Here is a 24928-nt window from a genome sequence, read left to right as displayed (position 1 = left end):
TAGTCCCTAGTTTCAAAATTTATTAGCAGTGTTATACTTGAAGCAGTGTTATGCAGTGAAGTAGCATGTTTTATATTTTCCTAGTCATTTAATTCTAAGGTGATTTTTTTTTAACTGATTTCATTAGGAAATGGATTGACAAGTATTCAATTTATAAATATTTTGGGATGTGTTTTAAATACACATCATAAATGTTAAAATATTAAGAAAGTGTTCTAGTTTTGCTTGATTTCTTACTATTAATTTATAGAATCCTTCCTATCTGTAGTGGTTAGCTGGACTCAGATTGTCTATGGAATACTGTTCTTCCAGTTTGCCCCAGCTTTTCTGCCAGCTCAACATAAAAGTTATGCAAAACTCCTCAGACTAAAAGACTGGGGCTCAGAATATTGATGTGGTGCTTTCTGGCTGACAGCTGAAGACCTCCAGACAATAGCTTGGCATGAGCATTCAGCACAGTGGGGAGCAGGACAGATGCACAGGGATGGGTAGGAGACAACAGTTGATTCCTGACCACAGGTTTAGGTCAGCTCTAGGTTCATGAAAGGCTCAAAGATCAGCTTGAAGATTAAAGAATCCTATTTTGGTGAAACTTCCTGCTCCCTCCCAGGAAAAGGCATGAGGCTTTCTACATGCCATTGCAGCAGAGCCATTAATGGAATCTGTGAATTTTTGCAGGAGCAGCCATTTTGGTCATCAGTCCAGTGACTCACTCCTCTTTTCTGGCATTTTATACCTTTGAAACCAAGCTTTTGTTCACATGAAGGGATAAAAAACAATTTGTTCTCCTTCCTCCTGCATATTTTGAGCTGGCAGACAGGTAGGAGTTAGTAGCAAAGTTAGCTACTTTGCTACTCTTCTGGTAGGTCACATTTGGAACAAAAGAAGTCTCTTCTGCTTGCCTTGCATCTCTCTGCTTTAGTGTGGGGATTGTGTTAGCTCTTTAGAGCATGTCACCAAGCACCAGAGAAGCAGAGAAAATGTAACCAGAGTCATGAAAAATGTGAATCTGATTTGCTTTGGCTTGAAATAGAGATGTAGAATCATTTAGGGTAGAAAAGATCCTTAAGATCATCAAGTCAAATTGTCAACACAGCACTGCCAAATCTGCCACTAAACCACATCCCTGAGTGCCTCATCTACATGTCTTTTTAAACGCCTCCAGGGATGTGGACTCAATCACTCCCCAGCAAGCCTGTCCCAATGCCTGACAGCCTTTTCCATGAAAAACATTTTTCTGAACGTCCAGTCTAAACCTCCCTGGTGCAGCTGGAGGCTGTTTCCTCTTGTCTGGTCACTTCTTACTTGGCAGAAGAGACCAGCCCCCACCTGGGTATGAACCTCCTTTCTTACTTGTAGAGAGCAGTAAGGTTTTCCGTGAACTTCATTTTCTCCAGGTTAAACAGCCCCAGCTCCTTCAGCCACTTCTCATATGACTTATTGTCTAGACCCTTCACCAGCTTTGCTGCCTTTCTCTGGACACACTCCAGCATTTCAGTGTCCTTCTTGTAGTGAGAGGCCCAAAACTGAACTGAGGTGTGACCTCACCTGTGCTGGATAGCAGGGAAGATCACAGCCCTTGTCTGGCTGGCCACACTATTGCTGATCCAGGACAGGATGCCACTGGCCTTGGACACCTGGGCACAGCTGGCTGATGTTTGGTGGTTGCTGGCCAGCACCCCCAGGTCCTTTTCTACCAAGCAGCTTTCCACTCTGCTTTTTCTACTCTGCCCCCAGCTTATAGTGCTGCTTGGGGTTGTTGTGACACAAGTGCAGGACCCAGCACCAGATCTTGTTGAGCCTTTTTCAATTGTCCATCAATTCAGCCTGCCCAGACCCCTCTGCAGAGCCTTTCTACCCTCCAGTAGATCAACTCTCCTGCCCAGCTTGGTGCACTTGGTCCCCTCATCCAGATCATTGTTAAAGCTATTAAACAGAACAGGCCCCATCCTGAGTCCTGGGTAACACCACATGTGACTGACTGGCTGCCAGCGGGAGTTAACTCCACTCACCGCCATTCCTGGGCTCAGCTGCCCAGCTTTTCACCCAGCAAACAGTGCAGCCATCCAAGCCATGAGCAGCCAGTTTGTCTGGGAGAATGCTGTAGGAGACTGTCACAGGCTTTGCTGAAGTCCAGACAGACAACATCCACAGCCTTGCCCTCATCCACTGAGCAGGTCATCTTGTTGTAGGAATAGGTCAGGCTGGCTAAGCAGGACCTGCCTTACACAAACCCAAGGTGTCTGGGCCTGGTCCCATGGTTGTTGTGCACGTGCCACGTGGTGGGACTCAGGATCATCTGTTCTACAACCTTCCCTGGCCCTGATGTCAAGCAGGCTGACGGGCCTGTGCTTCCCTGGAGTCTCCTTACAGCCCTTCTTGTAGATGGGCCTCACGTTTGCTAACTTGCAATAACAGACCTCCCTGCTTATCCAATACTGTTGGTAAGGGATGGAAAGTTGCTCAGTGAACACTTCTTCCATCTCCTTCTGTACCCTTGGGTGGATCCCATCCATTGGACCAATAAACCTGTGTGTAGCTGACTGGTGTAGCTGCTCACTGACCATTTCCCCTTGAATTAAAGGGACTTCTTTCTGCTCCCTGTCTCTGTCTTCCAGCTTGGGGTAGGGTGCCCCAAGTCTTTTTATTAGTCTTTTTATTAAAGCCTGAGGCAAAGAAAGCATTATACCTCAGCCTTTTCCTCATCCTTGTTGATGCTTCTCTGCTTCCCAGACAGTAGTAAAACAATAAGCTTGTTTGTTTTGTTTTTTTATAAACCCGACAGCATTTAAGACTTTCTGATTATTCAGAAAAGCATCACAGCATTTACTTATGATTGTTTCCAAGTGAAAACCAAAAAAGGCTGTATCTTCTTTCCAGAATAAATCTCCAGTGGAAGTGAGCTAAGCCAGTGATGAATTTGAGTACATGCATGTTTCTGAACCATTAATTTTACTTAACAAAGTTCTAAAACCTTGAAAATCTCATCCTGTCCTGAATGCTTGCCAAGGCCATTTTCCCCTCATTCTTGGACAGTTTTTTAAGAGTGCCTGTTGGTTCAGCCGAGTAAATGAATCCCCCTTTACTCTTCTGCAACTTCATCTTTTGATTCAGTACTTTCTTTTCTCAATCTGAAGTAGTGCAACGGGGCAGACAAAAAGATAAATCTTAAAAGGAGACATGAAAGCAAATCTTATGTGAATTTTTAGACATAATTCTAATTAATTCCAGCTTCAAACAGAAGATGGAAAACTTTCTTGTTCTTCTTTCATGTTAGTGAATTTCTACATAGCCCTTGTCACAGAGAAGGCTTTTATTCAAAGTGTTTTGCAGCTTCTGTTCCCAGTCTATCCAGTGCAGTTATGGCTAGCTTTAGGAGATGACCCCATGCTTCTGAAGCATGGCTACTCCATCCAGTCCATTTCAAGACTGTGTCTTTTGTAGAAGGTGGTGCTTTTTTTTTGTGGGTTTGGGGTTTTTACTGTCTTTTTCTGATTTGAAGTTTATATACTAATGTTGCTGGGAAAAAACACCCAAAGTGTTAATCAAGAACAAATATTAAATAATGTGTCTAAGCCAGTAAAGATTTTTATGTTGGTATATTCACTGAGATTCCAGGTGTTGCTGGTAGATCATTGCAGTACAGCCTGCTACAGTGTTGGAGTGCAGAAGCTGTGAGGAAGTGGAATAACCTGCAGAGAGATAAAAGGCTATTTCAGAACAGCTGCAATTTGTTCACTGTGCTTTATCATACATGCCTGTGGTCATCTATTAAGTCTGAGAAAAAAATGAATGAGGAAGAAGCTTCAAGTTTGGGGAGAAGCCCCCCTTGATTTCTCAGTAATCTGCTGAATTAACTGTAACAGTCACTGGGCAGTGACTCAAGAAACTTGGTGCTCCAAGTGTCTCAGATTTCAGAGAAGTGGGAAGAACATTTGCAGAAATTCACAGACGAGTAGCAAGGCCATAGTTTTGGGTAAGCATGAGTCAGGGATGTGGAGAATTGCACAACTTCTGTTTTGGTCATGGGAAGGCAGCATGTCTCTCTCCAACATCAAACTGTTATCCTCTGGCCATGCGCTTATGGACCCCAGTTCTGGCAGAGCAGGGAGCTTGGGCATTCCTTCCTGTCTTGGGGTGAGTGAATGTTGCAGGTGAGTGTGTAAAAACCTAATGACATGCCTCTGTCAGTGACTGGTGAGTTTTGCTTGTTTGAAGGCTGGCTGATCAGGGCAGGATGAAGTCAGAGGAGGGAGAAGCATTAAACCAACCACCCAGAAAGTGAAACATGTCTCAGTGGTGCCATGAATTCTTTACTTTTTGCAGTTATAGGCCACAGAGGAATTAGCTCCTTGAAAATTTCCTATGATATGCTAAGAAGATGCAAAGATAAAGCACTGATTTGATTTAATTTATTTAATTTTACAGTTTAATTAACCCTTATAATTCAGTTCAGTATATCTTATTTGTTGTGAGCCAGGATGAATTATCACCCATCACTACTGTGTCAGGAGTCCTCCTTTCTGTGCTGTCAGGCTGTTGCCCTCTTTTTCCTTTCAGCTGCAGTTTTTAAGATCTTAGGTGTGTATTTAGCATATGTGTGCATGTGCTTTAGGGGAGGGGACAACATTTCACCTTTGGAGTCAGTTTTTAAAGAAATAAGAGCCATGCAGGAGTTCTAGGTGTTCTGCCTGTCTTTCCATCCTCTCCCTCCTGAATTCCTAAATAATTTCTGAATATGTTAGCCACTTGGAAGCCACATTGAGAAGGTCACTAGAGGACTCTGAGGCAGCCACACTGCAGGTACATCTGCTGAAGGGAAAGCCATGCAAAACAGAGTTGGTGGAATTACCTCCTTGAGCCACAGCCAGCAGTCACCTCCCTGTGCCCTGCTTGGATGCCAGCCCCAGCTCTGTTGTGTCCTTGCTCAATGTGAGAGGTGTGGGGAGAAAAGCTTTGGGGGAGGAAAGATCTGTTGGGTCTTCTGCTTGGGAAGAAGCTTGCATTTAGTCCCTAGAATCAACATAAGAAATATTTCTAGTTTTCTGTTTTTCATTAGCAGAGTTCATGTGTAAAGTTCTTGTTTTTCTTGAAACAAGCCTTTTTTGGTAGACAGTCTGTATCAGCATTGCTGAATTTTATTTTTTTTTTTATTACTTTTTTTGCTCAGATACAATGGCCAACACTAACTAATAAAAATTAATAAATTGAGCTGACAGTGTCACATGAAGCAGTGCTGGTCAGGTTGACGATTTTCCTTCAACTGAATTCTGACCTGAATTCTGACCCACGAGTAGCAATAAATCACATGCTACATGAAGGCAGGGATGGACAGAGAAATTTGATCTGGATAAGCCCAAAACAAAACTTGATTTCTGAATGTTGCTGAACTTTTTTGTTAGTCATTTGGTTATGTGTTTTTCTCAGGCAGAAGCAGCTCTAAAAATTACATTTAAACACAGCACTTTGATGTTACACCATTCCCCTGTTCTTGCAAAATGTGTCTATAGCTAACAAACAAAAAGGAGGTAAATCTTGATGAATTAACTTTGTCATGTGAATAAGCTTCGTGTTTGAAAGCTGAAACACAGTCTGTGCTGGCAGCTTGTGTTTGGAAGCCTTGCATGTTAGCTTGTTGATTTGGAAGGGTTGGATGATACATTTACAATTTTTTATTTTTTTTTTTTTTGCAAATAAACATCTTGCTTTGCAATGACTCTATGTATGTATATCTTTGGTCTGTTGATTTGGAAATAGAATTTCACTTTTTCTTACAGACTGACATGCTGGAGGTCAGTTAAACCAGAGTGACTCTGTGATGCTATTTTCATTGTATTAGAGTGATGTGATTCTTGTCACAACACCCAGATTTTTTAGTAATTTGAGGGTTATTGTTTCTTCTTTTCTTTGGAACAAGTAATACCACACAGCGTGTTCATGTTTTATAGAACATGCCTATTATGTGTTAACCACATTAGCATTTGAAACCACTAGCATTTGAAATGAGTGTGTTGAGCAAATGTGTGGAGCTGGCACAACCAGATGCTGAATGTCCATGACCCTTTGAATGCAAGCTCAGGTATACTTTGTACAAAGAGCAGTAGTTGCACTGACTATACAGCTCAGCTGTGGGAGGGATTGAGCTCTTTGAATGCCTCCTTGAATCAACATCTTGAAACAATGAATGCAGGCTAAGATTATCTACTAAAGTGATTTTATGTTGTGGGATTTTTTTTCTCCTTTAAAAAAAAAAATACACACTTAGGGAAATGCCATTAAAAATATGGTAGCAAAAAAAATTACCCTCTGGGTAAGCTGTTAAAAGTAGGGAAATGTCAGCTAAACTCATGCATGGCTTTAACACTGTGTCTTTATGTGTGTTCATTATAATCTGTACTTTTTGCTGACACATCATGAAACACTTTCTACCATCATGTGAGGTCTGCCTTGTAAAGTACACATTTCATGAATGGCCACATGGTGCTGTAATCCCTCCTACATATTTTTTTTCCTTTCTTATACTGCATTTTTTTAATTATGTGAGTGTGTAATGATGCTTTTTAACTGTGACTTGATGGAAGGCTAAGCACAAATCTAATGTGCAGTTTGACCTTTATGTGATCTAAGCAGGTTTTTTTGGGGGTTTATTTTTTTAAAAAAACATTGCTTTACAGTGAGCTTTTCCACAGATTTTAAGATCATTTAATTTAGAATTTATTCCCATAGTTTTCCTGTGTTGTTTGCATAATGGACTTTTTATCTTTTGTTCAGCTCATAACACGATATTCTCAGAATAGAGATTGTTGTTTGAAATCTAGTTACTGAAGGTGGGGTCAGGCATAACTTCTCAATTATCTTGTTCTTACTGTTGTTCAGCTTCCATGCTCACATTCACGCTGCAGATTACCAGTTTGGGAGTAACTTGATTTAAGAAGGACGATGATTAGTCCAGGGGCTCCAAAAGAGAATAAGAAGATGATCAGAAAATTTATCTACAATCACAGGAAAAGAAAAACAAATAGAGAAGACAGGGAAAGAGGGGACTGTCATAAGACTTCTGAATTTATTTTTTTTTAAAGGTTCTGCAGAGATAATGAAACTATGCAGTTCTTCATGAGTAATGATAACACAAGTGGTGGACTTGAATTGTATCAAGTTAAAGTAAAAGTAAAAACAACAAGGACAGCAAAGCGACAGAAGAGATTGTACTTCAGGATTTTGAAGCTGGTAGTGGCAGTTGCATATCTGATCCTGCCTTCAGGCAAAAAGATGGACAGTGACAATTCTGAGTAATTTTGAAGCTTTTTTACCCTTGATAAATAAGTTTAAACCTAAAACTTCCATCTTTCAGGGAGGAAATTGAAGTCTTGATTCTAAATCACCAGTAAGAGAGAATCTGTTGCTCTTGATAAATTCTTTCAATAGTGAATTGTTCTCTCAGATAGTAAATTAGGAGTTATTTTTCCTCCTAATTTTTCTGAGAAGTCCAATTGACTCCTTTTCTTTGGAGCTCAGAGTGCATTTGTCCACTATGTAAAGACTCATCAAATTTTTCACCAGTGTAATTTCATGTGTAATTTCTTACACAACTAACATGCAGTCAACTCTCAGCCTTCCCTGGTTTTTTTTCCTTCTCATTCTCTTTGCAAGCTGGAGGCTTGTAATTTTTTTTCATCGTTTTTGTGATGCTGCACATAACTTTGTTTTTCTGAAAACTGATTCTGTGAATGGTCTCATGAGTGCTGTCAGGTCTTTGCTCCTCTCTCCTCCTGCTTCTCAGAAAAAGGGAGACTAGGATTATTCTGGCCTGTAAGGTCTCCCACATTGCTGATAATATGTGGAAGTATGCATGTCCTTGTCAGAACTGCTGCTTGCCTATGAATACGCTCTGCTTCAGTTCTAGATGCTTCGGGTTTCATTTGCCATACTACAGTGCAAAATTGTGTTTTCTTGTGTCTTTCTTGCCTGGTGGCTCAAGTGGCTCTTTACCAGCAAACTACTTCCTTCATTATTCTCTTTTTGCAGCTTTGTTTTCTGAAAATATTATCACTTTGCACATAGCTTCTGAATCACAGATTATCACTTTTAAACTGTGCAGGTTCAAAGCATCAAGCAGAGTGATGTCCACAGTCCCTCTCTGATGGTAGATTTTCACATCTGTGACAGGACAGCCATGTTACAAGTTTCACTTAAGTTGATTTCTATACTCTATAGATTGCATACTTAATATATACTGCAGAGTTACAATGATTTATTTTTTTGTTATACAGTTTACTGTATTTCAGTTTCCATGTGGACACTCCAAACGTTGAGTTGCTCTCTGCAACAGCCATTTCCGCAGGACAATTGGAGTCACCCATACTCCCCCTTGATAAATGTATTCATACAGGAAGCTGCATATGCAGTGCTGAATACATTGCAGCATCCTTTGCATAATAACCTTACTGAGAAGTTGAGCCCCAAGATTTTATGAGAATGGAACTTCCTCAGCCAAATCTCTGGACTCATTCAGTTTTGAAAATAAATCTTTTCCACTTACCGTATTTGTTGATTTAATACTTTCCAAAGAGCTGTATCAGCTACTCTACTATTTGCAGGAAATTTATTGTAATATTTCGTAATTAGTTTTTCTATTCTTCTATATAATGCAAAACATTTGCATCTCTGAATTACAATGAAACATTAATCAGAGGTCCAGAGAGATTCTGAGCCAGACCTTTGGAAGAAAGTCTTAAATACAGGGTGTCTGGAAATAGGTGATTTTAATTAATGCAGAGTTTAGCTGCTGTTAGTCTTTTATGGAGAGTTAGTGTTTACTCTCTTACTTGTTTCCAGCTGTAACTTTGCATTACATAAATGAAAACATAATTAGTATTTCCTTTACTTGGGACCCATGCAGGATACTTTTCCATGTTGGTGTTGTTCATTGTGAATTTATATAATATTAAACTACTTTGATATCCTCAGAAGAATGAAAAGTACAGGGTAAAGAAAGGACCCTCACTGTTTAGTATGCATGAATGACTGACAAAATAGAGTCTAAAATATTCTGGTGGATTTACAGGATAGTGAAATAGAGAAATACAAGGCTTTACAGTGTTATCTTTTAGCCATTCACTGGTCTGAGGCAGGTTACTAAACAAGTCCTAGAGGGCTCTGTTGTAATTTTACAGTGACATGACCCAGACACATGACTTCAGAAACTGAAATTTCTACTATGGAAATCTCAGGTCCAGAAAGGGTGATTGATGAGGGGTGTGCACTATTTTACTGCTGGCCTTGAACCACTGGGCATTTTGTATCCCTGCACACACCTCCAGTTGAAGGGCAGGCAGTTCAAGGTTGGAAAAGATTGTTAAGATCCTCAAGTCCAACTGTTAACCTACACTGCCAAAGTCCACAGCTGAACCATGGCTCTAAGGGCTGCATCTACATGTTTTTTCAATGCTTCCAGGGGTGATAATTACATCACCTCTCTGCATTGCTTGTTTTTTGTCTGGGATAAACTAGAGAGCAGTAACAAAAAAGCAGACTGGCATAACTTTGAGTTCAGCTGGGGAGAGGCAGCCTAGTTAGTACTCTGCAAGAAAGGAGAAAAGCCTTATGAAGCCAGAGTTTTTCACTGAAGTCTGCTCTACATAGTCCATGTACCAGTTCAGCTATGCTAGTATTATTATGACTGAAATAACCTTATGGCTGGCATAGGTGCATCAGTAGATAAATGCCCTATATCAACTCCCCCAGTTCTAAAGAAAAGGTTGAAAACATGACCACAGCATGAGGGTGAAGTCTGCAATAGAGGCAAGGCAGTACAGATAAAAGCAGGAAGATAAACAAATTCTTGATTATGGGGGCTGGCAGTACCATGTACTCCCAGGCAGGCAGTACCTCAGCCCATTCCTCTTTGCTGCTCATCCTTGAGGAGGATCAGAAGTGCCTGCTGCCTTGTGTGCAGGGGATTGCTTTGCCACAAGTTCATTCTGATGCAAGATGGTACAAAAACTTGTATTTCAAAATACCTTTTTCAGAAGGTAAATGTTGAAGTAACTGCATCTTATTTAAGTCCTAAAAAGGTGAAGGTTCTGTGTTAGTGCTTTTACATGACCTCACCGTTAAACTGCGCTGCTGGGCAGGTAAGGGAGCTCTAACATGATTGATGAGTAAAGGTGGTTGGGCAATTTTACTCTCAGATTGTGATTCTCAGGTATATGGCACTGTAAGAGGAAACTGTGCTTCCTTTATAAGAAGGACACAATATGCCTTCTACTAATAATATTATGTGGCTGCTGGTTCTTGTTTGTTTCCATTTTATTGAATTTCTAGTAGCTGCCCTTTTTCTTTAAGGGAAAACTGTGTATGTTAAAAGAGTAAGAGGCAGACAAAGTTGTTACAGAAAATACATTGGGAGTCATCTTTTCTCTGAGTTGTGCTTTGCCTACAAGGATGAAGAAGGCATCTTCTGCTTGTGTGAAGAGCTTTGTATTGAATGCAAAGGCAGCAGCCTCCTGAAGTGAAATGGAAAATAATAGGAACTAAGAGAGTCTCCATTTTAAAGTGAAGCAAATCACTTTTGTTGATTTTTTTTCCCGCTAATTTGCAAGGGGTTTGTAAATGCTTTTAAATTAAGATTTTGGTCATGTAAATAATAAAATTGGAATTCATCAGAAATGTGAAGGGGCAAGCTCACCTACCTTGCATAGGGAATATATTATATATTGTATATTGTATATATTATATATATATAAGACATAGGGAATATATTATTAATGAACCTAAATATAATTGATTGAAGCTTTCAAATAGTTTTTTTGATAAGGATACCAAAAATACACCTTCAACAACAGATCAGTTAAAATGAATGGGATTTACTAGTATATATAAAATAAACCAGGAGACATTAAGTACAGGAAGAGTGTTGTGGGGGTTGGTGTATCCATTTTACAATGTTCTGGTGGAGTGGTGGTATCCTGACCCACTCTTCCCAATTGCACTGATTGCAACTTCATCATGTGGGATCCAATCATGATCCCACTCAGAGAAGGTAAGTCTGCTACTTAGGCCTAGAAAATATCATCATGTCCCATTTAGAATCCTTCACAATAGGTGTTTGAGAGCAAATAAGGTGATGTGATATATAATGAGAGCACATATCTATTTTTTTGCAAGAGCACTTTCATGTGGGTGTTGTTAATCTGAAAAGTTTCACTCTGGAGAGCATTTAATATGTTGTGATTGATAGATATCTAAAAATATGCTGAACATACTTGAACAAATGGAGCATTGATTTGCCCTTTTCTTCTCTAAATAGCTAAAGGTAATTGATTTTTTTTTAACCATTAGGATTTTTTATGTATGTGAGTGCTGCTTAGCTTCCATAAAAGACTCTGAGTACAGTCCATAGAAACAAATGGTTGGAATTTGAAGTATTGTAAATCGTTTTAAAAAAAATGCACATTTGAATAAGGACCAGAACAGACTTGATTTTTCTAATAATTCCTTGCTTGTTGCCTGGTGGAGCAACCCACAGCTGGGTGTATAGCAGCTGGTTACATTGTGCAGAAAATCAGAAATTTGAGCTGTCCTGTGTCTGGGGAGGTGGGAAGCATGCACAGTCTCCATTTCAGAAATGGAAGTTCCTCTGTAGCATTTGTGAAAGGGTGACCTTCTGTCTCAGCTGTCTTCTTGGGATAAATGAGCCCTCTTTTCTCAGGGCTTTTGGTCCTGAATTTACTGTTCTCATGTTCAGAAACATGACCTCACCAGCAAAAGGACTGGTTCTGGGAATATTGTTGGTTATGTAATCTCACCCCTCCTTTTACTTGAGAAAAGACAATATGTATTGAAAATTTCCATCAGGATAGCTATTAGCTGTCTGATTTTCATTTTTCACTCTTCTGATGAACGTTTATATGGATTTAACATCCTCTACAAAACCTGGGGCAGGACATTCCTTCTCTCTTGCTTCTATGAATCTTGTGGTCTTTTTGTCTTTATCTTAAGACAACTTGCTGGTGTCATCACTTCTTACTGTCTCTATTGCTTCCACTTTTCTTTGTCCTCCTCCTCTCACCTCTGTCTTTTGATCATTGCTATCTGCATCAAGCAGCAGGAAGATAATGTGTTCAATAATTTAGATGCAATCTATTACTTCCAGCAATTTCACTTGAAAAGTTTGGTTTTCAAAACTATAAGGCCAAGGCATCCACTGAAAGCTTTCTATTTGAGTGAGTATTGTCAAATACTCACTCAAATAGAGTGCCTACTTTATGCCCACATTGTCCTGTGGTATTTGCAGAAATGTTTTTGGGGTTTTTTTAGTGTAGGTTTTATTTCTGTATAGAGATTAAAAGCAGCAAAGATAAGCTTAGAGATGAATTCAGGATCAGGATACTAAATTCGGGATATTTCACTTGCACATCCATGTCCAAACTGGATTGTGCACTAATCAGGAAGCAAGGAGCATATGCCTTTTTAATTGGATTGTTTTAAAAATTTATGCTGTCTGTGCAATTTCAAATTATGGCAGTGATCCTGCAACACTGAGGTCAATGAGATTACTGATAGGCATAGTTACTCATGAGACAAGCCTTTGCAGACTGTATTTTAGGAGTCTGGGGACTCATGCAGAATAAAAATCAGGTTTAAACTCTATGAGATTTTTCTCTTGACTTTTACTAGAATTCATAATTTTAAACAATTTTTCTATGTCTTTAATATTTATGAGAAGCCCTGATACATTATTATACAAATTCAATTATTCATCACCTCAAAAGATGAGGAGAAACTGAGAGGTTTTTTTAATTTAAAGGGTGTCTTCAGTTTTTCTCTCTTTTTAATCTAGTATTTTACATTTTAGAAGAAATTATATAAATGGTGACTCAGAAAATCATCAGAATAGCATTTAAATGCTATGTCCTCAAGCTCCCAAAAATAAAACATAGGCTAGTGCTTGAGAATTGTTCACCTAAATTGGGGAAACGGAAGGGAGAAGCATAATCCCTTTTCTTAGATGACAAAAATTCTAAGTTGGATTTATCCTATTAACTTCTCAATCCAGGAAGGTTTTATTCTTTGTCTCACAGAATTTGTAGTCTATAAGTATGTTCCATGAATGTTCACTTCTTAATTTTGACCATGGAACAGTGTAAGTAATAGAATGCTTCCCCTTTTTTCTTCCAGTTAGGCCTGCTCTCCTGATGCTGTGTGCTGATCTAAAATATGCAGTCATTATTTTAACATTCTGAAAATACAGTGTAATCACAAACCCTCATAAGCTTCTTTTTCTTCCTTTCCTCTTTTGGTATCTCAGCTATTGAAGCAAAGATGTTTATCCCTTAGCACCTGGAGGAGACATACAAGAGGGTAAATTCAAGGTGGTGAAGTTGCTCTGTTTTATCTTCTCATCTCTAAGTTGCACATATCTATGCTACATTTTGCTTATGTGCAGGCCTGGTCACAGCTGGTGTTACCCTTTCCTTTTCCTTGGACTTGCTTGTACTTGAGATTGATACTTAATTTCTTTTTTGAAGCAAGAACTTTCATACTGACTTTAAAAAATAAAAAAGTTTATGAAGTGCAGTACAGGGATAAAATATTGCATAACCATGAAATAGCCTCAAATCCCGCCAGTGGTGCAGGGTGAGGGGACGAGATTCTGCACATGTTCCAAAAAATAAAAAATTGGAAATACCATGCATATCTGTCAGTTCATCCAGAGGAAGCTTTTGGAAAAAAGCTTTCAAAGCAAGCTGAAAATCCTTTGCACATTACTACACTTACTGTAGAGGCAAAGGTGATCCAAGGCTGCCTTACAGCAGTTACTGCTGGGTGGTGCCTGTTATGACATGACTGCCCAGATAGGAAGTGTGTTGAGAGGAAGAAATGCTCATTCTCTGACTCATCTGCAGAAGGATCTTCATCTGAAAACAGCAGGGAGAGAACTCAAGAAACAAAACCATTGATACAGTGTAAGAAATGGTTTTCAACTTAAATATTTGTAGTATGCATATAGCTTAATGTGATTCCATATTTACTGTTCATCCTAAAGAGATTTTACATGCATTTACAAAGGTCTAGAAATTGGTTGTAAGATTCTCAGTTTCACTCCTCACCTTGTAAAAGTTCTGAATTTCTGTAGGAAGTAGTTTGAAAGCATTCAGATGAGAAATAATAAATACATGTCTGTATGGAACCTTGTGATGAGATTCACCCATTTTTCTTCCCACCAGGTTTGGAGGAGATCAGCCCGTGTACATCAATATTATTAGAGATCCTGTCAACAGATTCCTATCCAATTATTTTTTTCGACGTTTCGGAGACTGGAGAGGAGAACAGAATCACATGATCCGTACCCCCAACATGAGGCAGGAGGAAAGATACCTGGTATGTTTAAATAAAAAGTTTTGATCACCAACTTCCCATCACTGTTATGTACTGCTGTTATTGAAACTGGAAGCGTGAAAAGTGGGAGACTGAGGCATCTTCTATCTTGTGTTTTTTCCTCTGTGTTTTCTTGCCTGGTCCTTAGTTTGCTCAGCTTTACTGTGTAGAATTCAGTTTGAGCTTGAATAAGCTGACAGCAAGTTCCAGATTTCCACTATTGAATTATGGTCCTTTCACTGAGTTGCATTTGCACTGCATAGTAATATAATAATTCTGCCTATATTTATCACTGTGAATGTTCAGACAGATTTTTAGGTTCAGACTGTGTCTGTAACTCTGCAGTCTCAGAGGAAAATTGAGAAACAGAGCAATTCAGGGAGCTCAAGTCTCTAATATTCTTTGCTGATAAGTTGTTTGTAATGTTCTTTACACCAAGGCTCTAATCTCAGTTCTTGCTTTGGTCTTGTTGCCTTTTGTCTTTTTTTGAGTTCATGATGGCAATAATGATGAATAAACTATTCATAATAAGTTTTTAATTTGTACAGTTGCTGAACTGTCATAACACCTGCCAGCTTTTGTTGTATACCAAGTTCCCATGGCAGTAGGTGTTGAATGAATGCTAAATAAGAAACACAGAAGCTAGAGAGATAGCTAGTTTGGTTTATATTGACTTCTTTGCATGTAAACAGACACCTCTCAAAAAAGGCAAAATGGTGGAATTACTTGTTGCTCTCTCTCTGATGGAGATCCAGTTTGATTTGACTCAGCCTTCAGGCATACTTGAACCTGCAGACTGAAACCTGCGGTGAAACAGCAGTGGCAGGAAAGCTTGATGGTCTGCTATGAGATGTTGCAGGCCAGACATAATGTCAAAACAAGGTACATCTGTGGCTTTTGGAGGAAAAAGAGGGGATGCTTTTGTGAGGTTTTGAAGGAGGCAGGATTACAAGATGTGTGATGAGCCATAGAGAACACAGCTCTAAACAACTGCCACACAACACCTTTCAGCCCTAGCTGAAGTTAGATGACTCCAAGGAGAGCTGGGTTTTTTTTTCCATGTTACAGATCTGTTTTGATTTCTTTTGTCGTCTGTTGTTTGCCATGCAGGACCCTGTGAACAGAAAAGCTTGTAGATTATGAGTAGTTGAAGGGGTTAATAATCAGTGTAACTCTCTAATTGCCTTAAATTTAATGACATCTCCTATACAGATATAAACTGTGAAGGGTTTCTTATTTGCCATTTGCCTAGAGATCCCAAAGAGGTCCCTATGTTGGCTGACTGAGTCGATCTCCTCGTGTGCAGAGCTGGAAGGTTTTGCATGTTGTGTGCACATGCTTCACCATCTCTGAATGAGACAAGAGGGTTGAGGAGATTAATGAGGGGTGGGGGTTTTTACCAAAACTTTATAACACTACTACATTTTCCTTTTTGGAAATGTTCAAAGTGAGTAGCAGAATCTGTACTTTACTTTGAGTGCCTTCTCGTTTGAAGTGCAGTGATTGGTGTCTCTTACGTCTGTGAAACCTGGTATTATTTCAGTAGTGACTGAGCAGCTTAAGACATGATTGATATATGTATATGTATAGCCAGTGAATTTTTACTTCAAGCAGAACTGAAACAAAGAGATCAAATTCATGTTGTCTTGGTTTAAAAACTAATAGAAATTACCTTGCATTTTCATGGGCATTGGCATGTTCTTTAAGAAGTTAATTGTTGATGTGCATATGCAGATATCTATGCATACACAAATCATTACAAAAGGTATAATGATAAAGAAATAAAAAGTGTCTGACGGAGGCCAGCAGTCGTTTTGTTCAAATGGCAGTTTGTTGATCTGAGGCACCATTAGCATCCTTCATAAAAACTATTTTTACATTTTCATTTTGATTTTCTCTGTTGCTAAGTCAGTGTTAGAATCCTGGAAACATTTTTGGAACCTGTTTTTCAGCCCTCCTTGGCAGACTTTGGCAGTCACTTCCACTGCTTAAGGAGAGTGACAGTAACATATAGGCCACTTGTCATTGAAATTAATTTTTATAAAAGCCACTCATTCTGAATGTTGAGCATTTTTAATGCTTGAGCTATCCAACCACATCATATATTGCATACCTGCATTTTAATCTTCTCCTCAGTGGTGCAAGAAAATTAGCTGGTATATTATATATATATATATATATATATATATATATATATATATATGTAATTTCTTAAAATTCATGTATTGGAGATTTTGGAATCATAGCTTCAGAAATCTGCAAAATCAATTGTCAGATCTAGCTGTGAAGAAGGTAAGAAGCTGGTTTTACCTCTGAGCATGAGCCAGTATGCCATTTTAGCACAGGACTGATGGGTGGCCTCATTGCAGGTCCATAGCTTTTGCAATTATTCCCTAATAGTCTTTTAAATGCAAAACTCACCATGTAACATTGCTCTTTTTTATGGGGGACTATTTAAGGAAACTTAGATTTAGCGTATTAAATAGTTTCAACATTGATCACAATATTAAACCTAAGCTGTTTGGGATGAGGTGTGCCTGACCATGAGCAGATACATGAAAATAGTGGGAGGATATGAGCTTTTACTTTTCTTCTTCAATCATGCCTCAGATCCACAGCTAGGAAAACACATAACTGCTGATTGACCCTGAGCTCATTGCTGGAGTACTTGAGAAGCCTTGTGTTGATAGCAGTTACAGACTTACAAAATGGACTGGAGAAACTGTAAATATCACTTTTCTGTTTTACCAGAAGACTTGTCTTTTGCAGGCAAAAGACATGCATGTGTCAACTGGGTCTTAGAGGCTAATTGTACTTTTATCAACTATGATGTTCTTGGCTTCCTATCTCTTGGAAGGTGATGTGGGAAACTGGGAACCTTTCCAGGCCATCCTGGCATCTTCATCAACAGCTACCAACACTGTCCATGTCCCTTGAAAAGTGGAGGGTAGCATCCATATTCCTTAAAACTGCAGTGTGAAGGTGTGGGAGCTCAGCTGCTCTTAAGGGAGGAAAAGCATTTTAAGATCAGATTTTGTGTGATGTGTTTGTTGTGATGAGCTCCAGATTGTGGTGCCCTTGATGGAAGCATTCCCTCCCCTCAATTCTGATCCTTAAGAAAAAAAGGGAGCTGAAAAAAACCCCAAACTATCTTGAAGTCTTGTAGTACCTTGCATGCTGGGTTTTTAACATTGAAAATCTAAACTTCTGACATTGCAAAGGTCAGAAACAGAGACAGAAATTTCCACCATTCACTGATCATTTGAAATTTTCTCTGAATAGAGTGTCAGGCTTTGACTTTATTCCAGGAAACACAGCCATTCATTTGGGAGTCAGATAAATTGTTGTAAACATTTTGGTAAATGTCTGTGTTTACCAAAATTTAATTGAAAGTCAAGATAGAAAACAAGCCTTTTATTCATTAATCAGATACAGCAGAGGCAGCTGCTGCGATGTGGGACTTTTTACCAGGTCCACGAGATCCTTGCCCTGACCTGTCACTTTCACTGCTGCAGTGAGTTATTGTTTGTCACTTGAAGAAATCACTTCCAAGCTTCCCCAAAATAAATAGTGGCAGTGTGGTCGTGTGAAGTATGGCAGAGAGGTAATTAATGGTGAGCACCTTGAGTCAAGTCTCAAGCACACTGATGTGACTGTCAACCCTACATTATGGTCCTTTAAGATGAGATAAATTCACAAAAGTTAATTTAAAGTCATTGTAGTAAATGTGTTTTAGGTTGAACTAGCGTTCTTAGAGTAAATATGCTTCAATAAAGAAAGCAAACCCCTATCAGTGCAGCTGTGAATGCTGCAGGTACCAAGCAAAGAAAATATGCATGAGATGCAATTTAGTTCAGGGCTTGGAAGTGCAGAAGGTAGGAATCATCTCTGATGAAGAGGGACTACTATAAATATTTTGAAGCTTTGTATTAAAATCATTCCTTCCAGAATGCTCGTTTGTAATTATCTAGTATCTATTACCACTTCAGTTTGAGACAGCAAATATAAAAAAGGGCATGTATAGAGTTTTCATCTTTTCTTAGTACTTGGTAAAACTTCAATCTAAGACTACTAAGGCTGAATGAATATATGAAGCAGGATGGGCTATGTGTTGTTGCCCAAATTAAAGGAAATCTGGTTACATGGGATTCTGATCTCAGGCTCATGAATACCATGGCTCCTAGTTCACTCCAGTAAAAGATTTCTGAGCTAATGTATCAGAAGTGAGAATTTTTGTATTTAAAAAATCATTCAGTAAAATAAGAACTTGTCACCTTCCTATAGGATCTTTCAAATTTCATTACAATTAGCAGTTACGCTTGCTTGGCATCTCTGGGTGGCTCTGCAAAGTTTTTCAACTTCATCTCTGAAAATAAATATGCTTTTCTCAGCAAAAATTAAAAATATTCTAACAATATTCAGCCTCATTTATGTTAAAAATTACTCACGCAAGTGATCCCATAAAGGAGCATCTGTCCTTTTGTCTTTTAAATGAAATGTTAAAATAATTGTTAAAAGTGTATTAGGATTACTGCAAAGGAGGGAAGTAAAATTCAAGTGGTGTGAAGGAACTTTCACATCAAATTTCTTATAATAGGGAAAAACTATTCCTTTTGCAATGTTAGCTTTTATGACTTAATAAGGAAACTAATGTTGTTTAGGTTATTTCATAAATTTCAAACCGAGTAATAGAAAAAGGTAAACTCCATAGAACATTTTTTTTTTTAAGTCCTGAATCTTGAGAATTTCCTTTTATGATTTCCATGGTTTTAATTAATATAGGAATATTCACTAAATATATTTAACTAGTTTTATTATTTATGTTTTCAAATTTCTATCTACAATGAAAAATACTCTTTTACCAATTACACTGGTTTTCAGACAGCAGCTGGCTGTCTTATCTCCTGTGTTTATCTGCATAATACCATGGGTAATTATTTTATGAATCGTCATCAGTCGTTGTCATCACTGAGCTTCCTCCTTCATGACTTCAGGTAAGTTTCTTCAAGCTTTTCTGTTGCCAGAGACATGGCCTTCTGTAGAGACCATGGTATGGAGCCCATGCCTTCATCTTCTGACTGTCACTCTCATGAGTGTGTTTCCTGCCCACAGACTTGGTGCAGAGGGAGCAGAGGGTTCATGACCCTGACTTCTGACTTAGGTTGAGCATCCCACAAGAGGGACTACAAGTGTCTGTTGATTGAACCTGGGAAATTTTGGGAAGGCTCTGATAACTTGGTTAACATTGTTTAGACTGGAAATCTGAGGCATGCAGAGGTTAAAAATATTTGCCTTTGTCTGTGTAGTGCATACCAGTATTGGGGAGTTAAATATATAAATTAAAAAGAACATTTTTCAGTTACTGGGTTCTGAGCTGTAGTTAAGAGCCTTTAAGTGCATTGTGTGCACTCTCAGTGTTTTCCCTGACATAGCCCCATACACACAGTAGTTATTTTACTGTCTGTGTTATACACTGGTGCTGCTGAGGTGGTTTGAGTTGGTCACTGGTCGTGCTGCAGCGCAGCTTTGCAGCTGCTGGTCTGGTTTGGGGATCACACAGTAGCACCAATCCCTGCGGCTGGGACGGGGCTGGCTGGGAGAGCACTGCTGAAGCACAGCCACCTGTCAGCTGACCCAATTAGAACAGTTTGCTGCTTCTTCCCTCTAATGAGTGCTTTTAATAGTCTCCAGCTGTTCCCTTTCTGCATTACCTCTTCACAGCAAAATTTCTGGCCCATTTCTGCAGCTCTTCATCTATTGTGTGTGCTCTAAAGCACCATTTTCCCCCTTAGATTCTCACATTTTGTATTAATAATTTATTGAACCACAAAGTTAATGGTAATTCAGACCTCAGCTGGAGGAGGGACTGATTAAACAACTTACAAAACATAATATTAAAGGAAATATTTTCATGGCTGACATTTACTTTTCAGTGACTTCAGTTTACAAACCAATATTTTTTAAATGTTCCCCTGTGGAGTTTGCATTCCAAACATTGCAGCATTATGCATTTATACAAAAGCAAGAAAATGTGCCTTCCTAATCTGTTTTCATTCAATGGTCTGAGTCAATTGCACATAGTAGATAGAGGATATAGCATTGGTTAAGATTGCAACACTAAAACTTCCATGTAATTCACAATACGTACTTCTATCCATAAAAAATGTGAGATTAATAGCATGCTTTTATTTTGATTATATCATTCTGTATTGCCATTCTCCTTTTTGTGGAGACAGGATACAGGATAATAGCAATATATTGCTTCAGAATGTAAAAAGGTGGGTTTTTTTTTCTTGCTGTGTTGTAGTGGTCTGAAAATTTCTGGCTGTTGCAGATTTTAAGTAACTTCAGAGAAGCCAAAAACCAAGTAGCAGTAGAGGTCCAAGGACTAAGTACCTACAATCTTTTTTAAATGTAACATTATTACTGGGTCTTACCATATACTGTGTTTCAGTAGTGCTTTTTAAGATATTTGTATACAGAAGAACTTAAGATCTTTTATTAAAGGACCTTGCTGTATTAAGTTTAAAATTATGTATCTTCATTTTTATGGTGATTTTGCCAAGTTTTTTTATTTGTGCCTTTCTGAGCACGAATACAGAACAGCTCTTGATGTTCTTTCTTTTTTTGTTTTTTGGGTTTTATGTGTTGTGGTAGCTTGGGGGAAATAGTTTTCTCTATCTTCTCTATAGGAAGATCCTGTTTGTAGAGTGGAAAATCCCAACCAAAGAACAAAGATTCTAATATATTGATGCCAACTTTTTAAGGCCATGTAAACTGTATAAGAGAAGAGGGTATGTCTGTGTAATATTTTCAGATGTATTTTTGGATCATTGAACAAGAACAGAAAAGAGCATTCTTGTGCAGCCCAGGGACAAAAGCCAGCCACGCCTTCAGTGAAGGCAGGAGAGCAGTTTGCAGGGGATAATCTTTATTTTACTTAGAAACTGAGGGAGTCTGACAAGCCTTTTGCAGGGTTAGGAGTGAGATCTTCTCTGTGTGTTGGGTGGTTCTACCATAGCATCTGCTTGGTTCTCAATAGCAGTAACAAAAAGGCAAACCAAAAGCAATAAAGAGCAGTACAGAGAACTTCATTGTATATAAACCTTCGGTGTGTCTGCACTTGACTACTTTCATGCGACATTTGTGACCTCCTGTCCTAAGGTATTTCCTCCCAAATTTGCCCTAAACCAGGACACCTTCCATTCTCAAAATGGGACTGAAAGAACTGGAAAACACTCACAAATGGGTAGGAGCAATGATGAATAATTTCCATATGAGGAATGACAAAGATTAGTGCTCTTCAAATAAGGAAGAAGTAAACAAGGGAAAGGACATGAGAAGACATTTTCAGGATGCATGAAAAAGTGGCCTCAAGGGTGATTGCTTTTGAGCTGTTTCAGTGTAAGGCTAAGAAGTTCACAATTTGAATGGGTAGTTGCCAAATCCAGTAAAAAATAGATGGTTTGGACAACATGTAATTAGGCTGTGGGAGTCCTTGCTGGTCATTGTTGTGGATGAGTTTAGATGTATTCAAAAAGGAAATACTTTAGGAAACATTTCTTTACAAAGAGAGTGGCAAAGCACTGGAACAGGCTACTTAGAGAGACGGTCAGTGCCCAAGGCATGTCACATTTAAGAGTGATTTGTACCTTAACACACATTAAGTTGCAGTCAGCCCTGAATAGGTCAGGCAGTTGGTCTAGATGATCCTTGTAGGTCCCTTACAACTGAAATATTATATTATATTCTATTCTATTTTTCAAAGTGTAGCTATGTGGCCCTCATGGGCTGTTAAACAACACCTCTTCATCAGAAAATATCTGATCAGTACAAATCTAAGGCCTCAGGGGTACTCAGAAAAAGGTCCTTTGTGTATGGTAAATGTTCCTCATAGCCAGTAGTGATTTTCTGAGATTGGTTTCTGCTCTGGGTGACTCAAAAACAAAATTTATAATTGCATGCTAACAAGTGAATTACTACACGGTGTTTTATATAAGGTAGTTATATAAATAACTTTATATAAGTTATAGACATCTCCAGTTGAATGTGTTGTTTCTTGACTTTAAAATAGTTGAGTGTTCTTGGGTATATGCCATAGTGACTAAGACTTTGTTGCCTTACATTTCTGCCAATCAAATTAATTTTTGTAAGTTCCAAACTGATGCTGAAGCAATTAACTGTTAACACTGTCATGACTATTCTCAAATCTATCGTTAAAAGCTAAGATATAAAAGCATTTAAAGTATGAACTGCATCCAGTTTTACATTGTGCACTGTACTACTAAAGATACCAGAAGAGAAGATGTAAAAATCTTTAAAATAGTGGGATAAAACATTTGTTTCAGTGTGTGCTTTTTAGAAATGTGAAGTCTCCTTCTTTTTATATTTCCGTATGGGTGAATTTCAGGTGTTCAATAATTTTTATAAGCCTCGAGTTGAGTATTTGCATTTTCAGTATTTGTGTACTTTGTTAATGTGAAAATAACAGAAAGACACATCTAAGCAGATAACACACACGTGATTTCCAGTGAGGAATGACTTAACAATGATAATTAGCTGACAAATAACTATTTCAGCTGAATGAAGACAAGAGGATCTGTGTGTGATGTGAATATTATCTTCAGTGCATAGTCTAGCATTTTGGGCATTATGAACCCAAAAGCAGTGTTTAATAGTCATCAAGTAAAAATAATTATTGATTGATATTTTGTTTGTCTTAAGTTGGAATACAATGGTTTTTAAAACTGGAGTGTTTTATCATCCAGAAAAATAGAATGCTTTCAATTTTTGTTAGTGCAAATTTTAAAACAATTCTTTTTAAAGTTACAGTTTGTACACAGCATAAATAACAGAGATGGGGCATTGACCAGCAAATAGTGCAAATAGTGTGTCTTAAAAATATGATATAATTATATATATATGTGTGTGTGTGTGTGTGTGTGTGTGCGCATATGTGTGTGCTTTGGAGTCAGACTTTTTGAAATTATGTTTCATTAACAATTTTTTTGAAGATTTGTCTACTGAAATCATGGTAGCTGTCCCTAGGAAACCGTGCTGTAAAACCTCCTAAGTACACTCCTTGCTAGGAGTAGGTCTATTTTCTTTTCCTTGTTGCGTTATGCTTTAACCACCTTAAATGAAAACTCTTTTGTTGGCAGTAGGATGGGGAAGGAAACTGCAGAACCTTTTACTCCTCCTGACAGGGGAAGGGCAGAGAGAGACAGCCCTCCTCTTGCTGCCAGCATATTGAATGTGTTCAGGCTGTGGCATGATAATGTAATTTCAAGCAGTCAGATACTCACTCCACTCTGTAGGTGTCAAAACCTGCAGGAACTGACAACCCATGAAAAGAAAACTGAATTTATTAGCCCATTTTATTCCTTGTCTGTCATTCTCCTTCCTCTTTCCTTTCTGTGATTTATACCTAAGTTTTCTGGCTGTCAGAGCTGCCAACAAAGTGAAATAAGCAGAGATCCTGATCTCTAGAACTTCCTAGTTAAAGCAAAGCTGAAACTCTGAGGTGGTGGATGGCAAGGAGAGTACAGGATGGTAGAATTAGGAGAACTGCCCGCCCATGGTGCATGGCTGACGTGGTGAGGGATAGATATGTCTTTATACAGCATCCAAAGCTGTCCTGAGCCTTAGGTGTTTGTTGACAACAAAATACTTTCCTATCGTGTAATTTTTTGGTGGTGGTGTGGATTCTTCTGTTGACTGCAGGATGGCTGGGTCACACTTGTGAAATCTGTATTTTTAAGACTGAAATAGTTTATGTTGAAACCATATGGAAGCAGAGATGGTATTTTGTGGGAAAAAGGGGCATCAGTGCCCAGACACACTCAAGACTTAGTTTATTCTAGTTTTTCTGAAATTTTTAAGGTTTGTTGTACTCTGCAGAGTAAAATCCTGTGCCTTATCCTGGTCCAAGTTTACAGGGCCTCCAGGGCCTGCTGTGTGCTTGCTCCTTTCTGGTTTGCACTAAGGCTCATGTCTCTGGAGCCAGGGCACATGTGGGGAGCCTGAATTTCCTGTGGGATACAACTGGGCTGCTTGTCCCACTGGGGAGGTGGCAGGTTCTTCCCAGCCAGCCCACCCGGCAGGGAGAGAACCCTTAGTACAGCAGTGAAGATGAAGCACAGAGGTGCAATTTTAGGTTTTGTTTCTGTCTCATTACAGAATGAATACATCTCATCTGGGAATAGTCTGCCTAAAAATCACATGCTGGCTATTCTTGCTTTGTTTGCTTCAGTGTGCTCCTAGGATGGAGAGATGGGTGTGTGTGTTTCTCCAAAAACAACCAAATGCCATAGGTTTGTCTTGGCAGATGGATTGTAATATTCTTTCTTTTTGCTTGGCCCTGCCTGGCAAGTGGATGCTGTGTTTTCCCTCAGGAGTGCTCTTCAGGTGTCAGGTATTCCAAAATCAGATTTTCCTTCTTGGCATAAAAGATATTACTACAGTTGCTTTTCTTTTCTTCTTCTTTCTTTTCTTCTTTCTTTTCTTCTTTCTTTTCTTCTTTCTTTTCTTCTTTCTTTTCTTCTTTCTT

General features: G+C 38.7%; 1 protein-coding gene across 1 annotated transcript in view; it reads left to right on the top strand.

The window, feature by feature from the left end:
- UST (uronyl 2-sulfotransferase) overlaps positions 1-24928 on the top strand; it is a 155594-nt gene that overhangs the window by 81898 nt on the left and 48768 nt on the right. Inside the window, exon 5 of the mRNA XM_015623067.3 lies at positions 14229-14382. Coding sequence (XP_015478553.1) covers positions 14229-14382 — 154 coding nt within the window. The remainder of the gene's footprint in view (positions 1-14228; positions 14383-24928) is intronic.

This window comes from Parus major, chromosome 3, assembly GCF_001522545.3.
Source record: "Parus major isolate Abel chromosome 3, Parus_major1.1, whole genome shotgun sequence".
Classification (NCBI taxonomy): domain Eukaryota; kingdom Metazoa; phylum Chordata; class Aves; order Passeriformes; family Paridae; genus Parus; species Parus major.
Note: the sequence above shows the minus strand (reverse complement) of the source record. Positions and strands in the feature narration are given on the sequence as shown.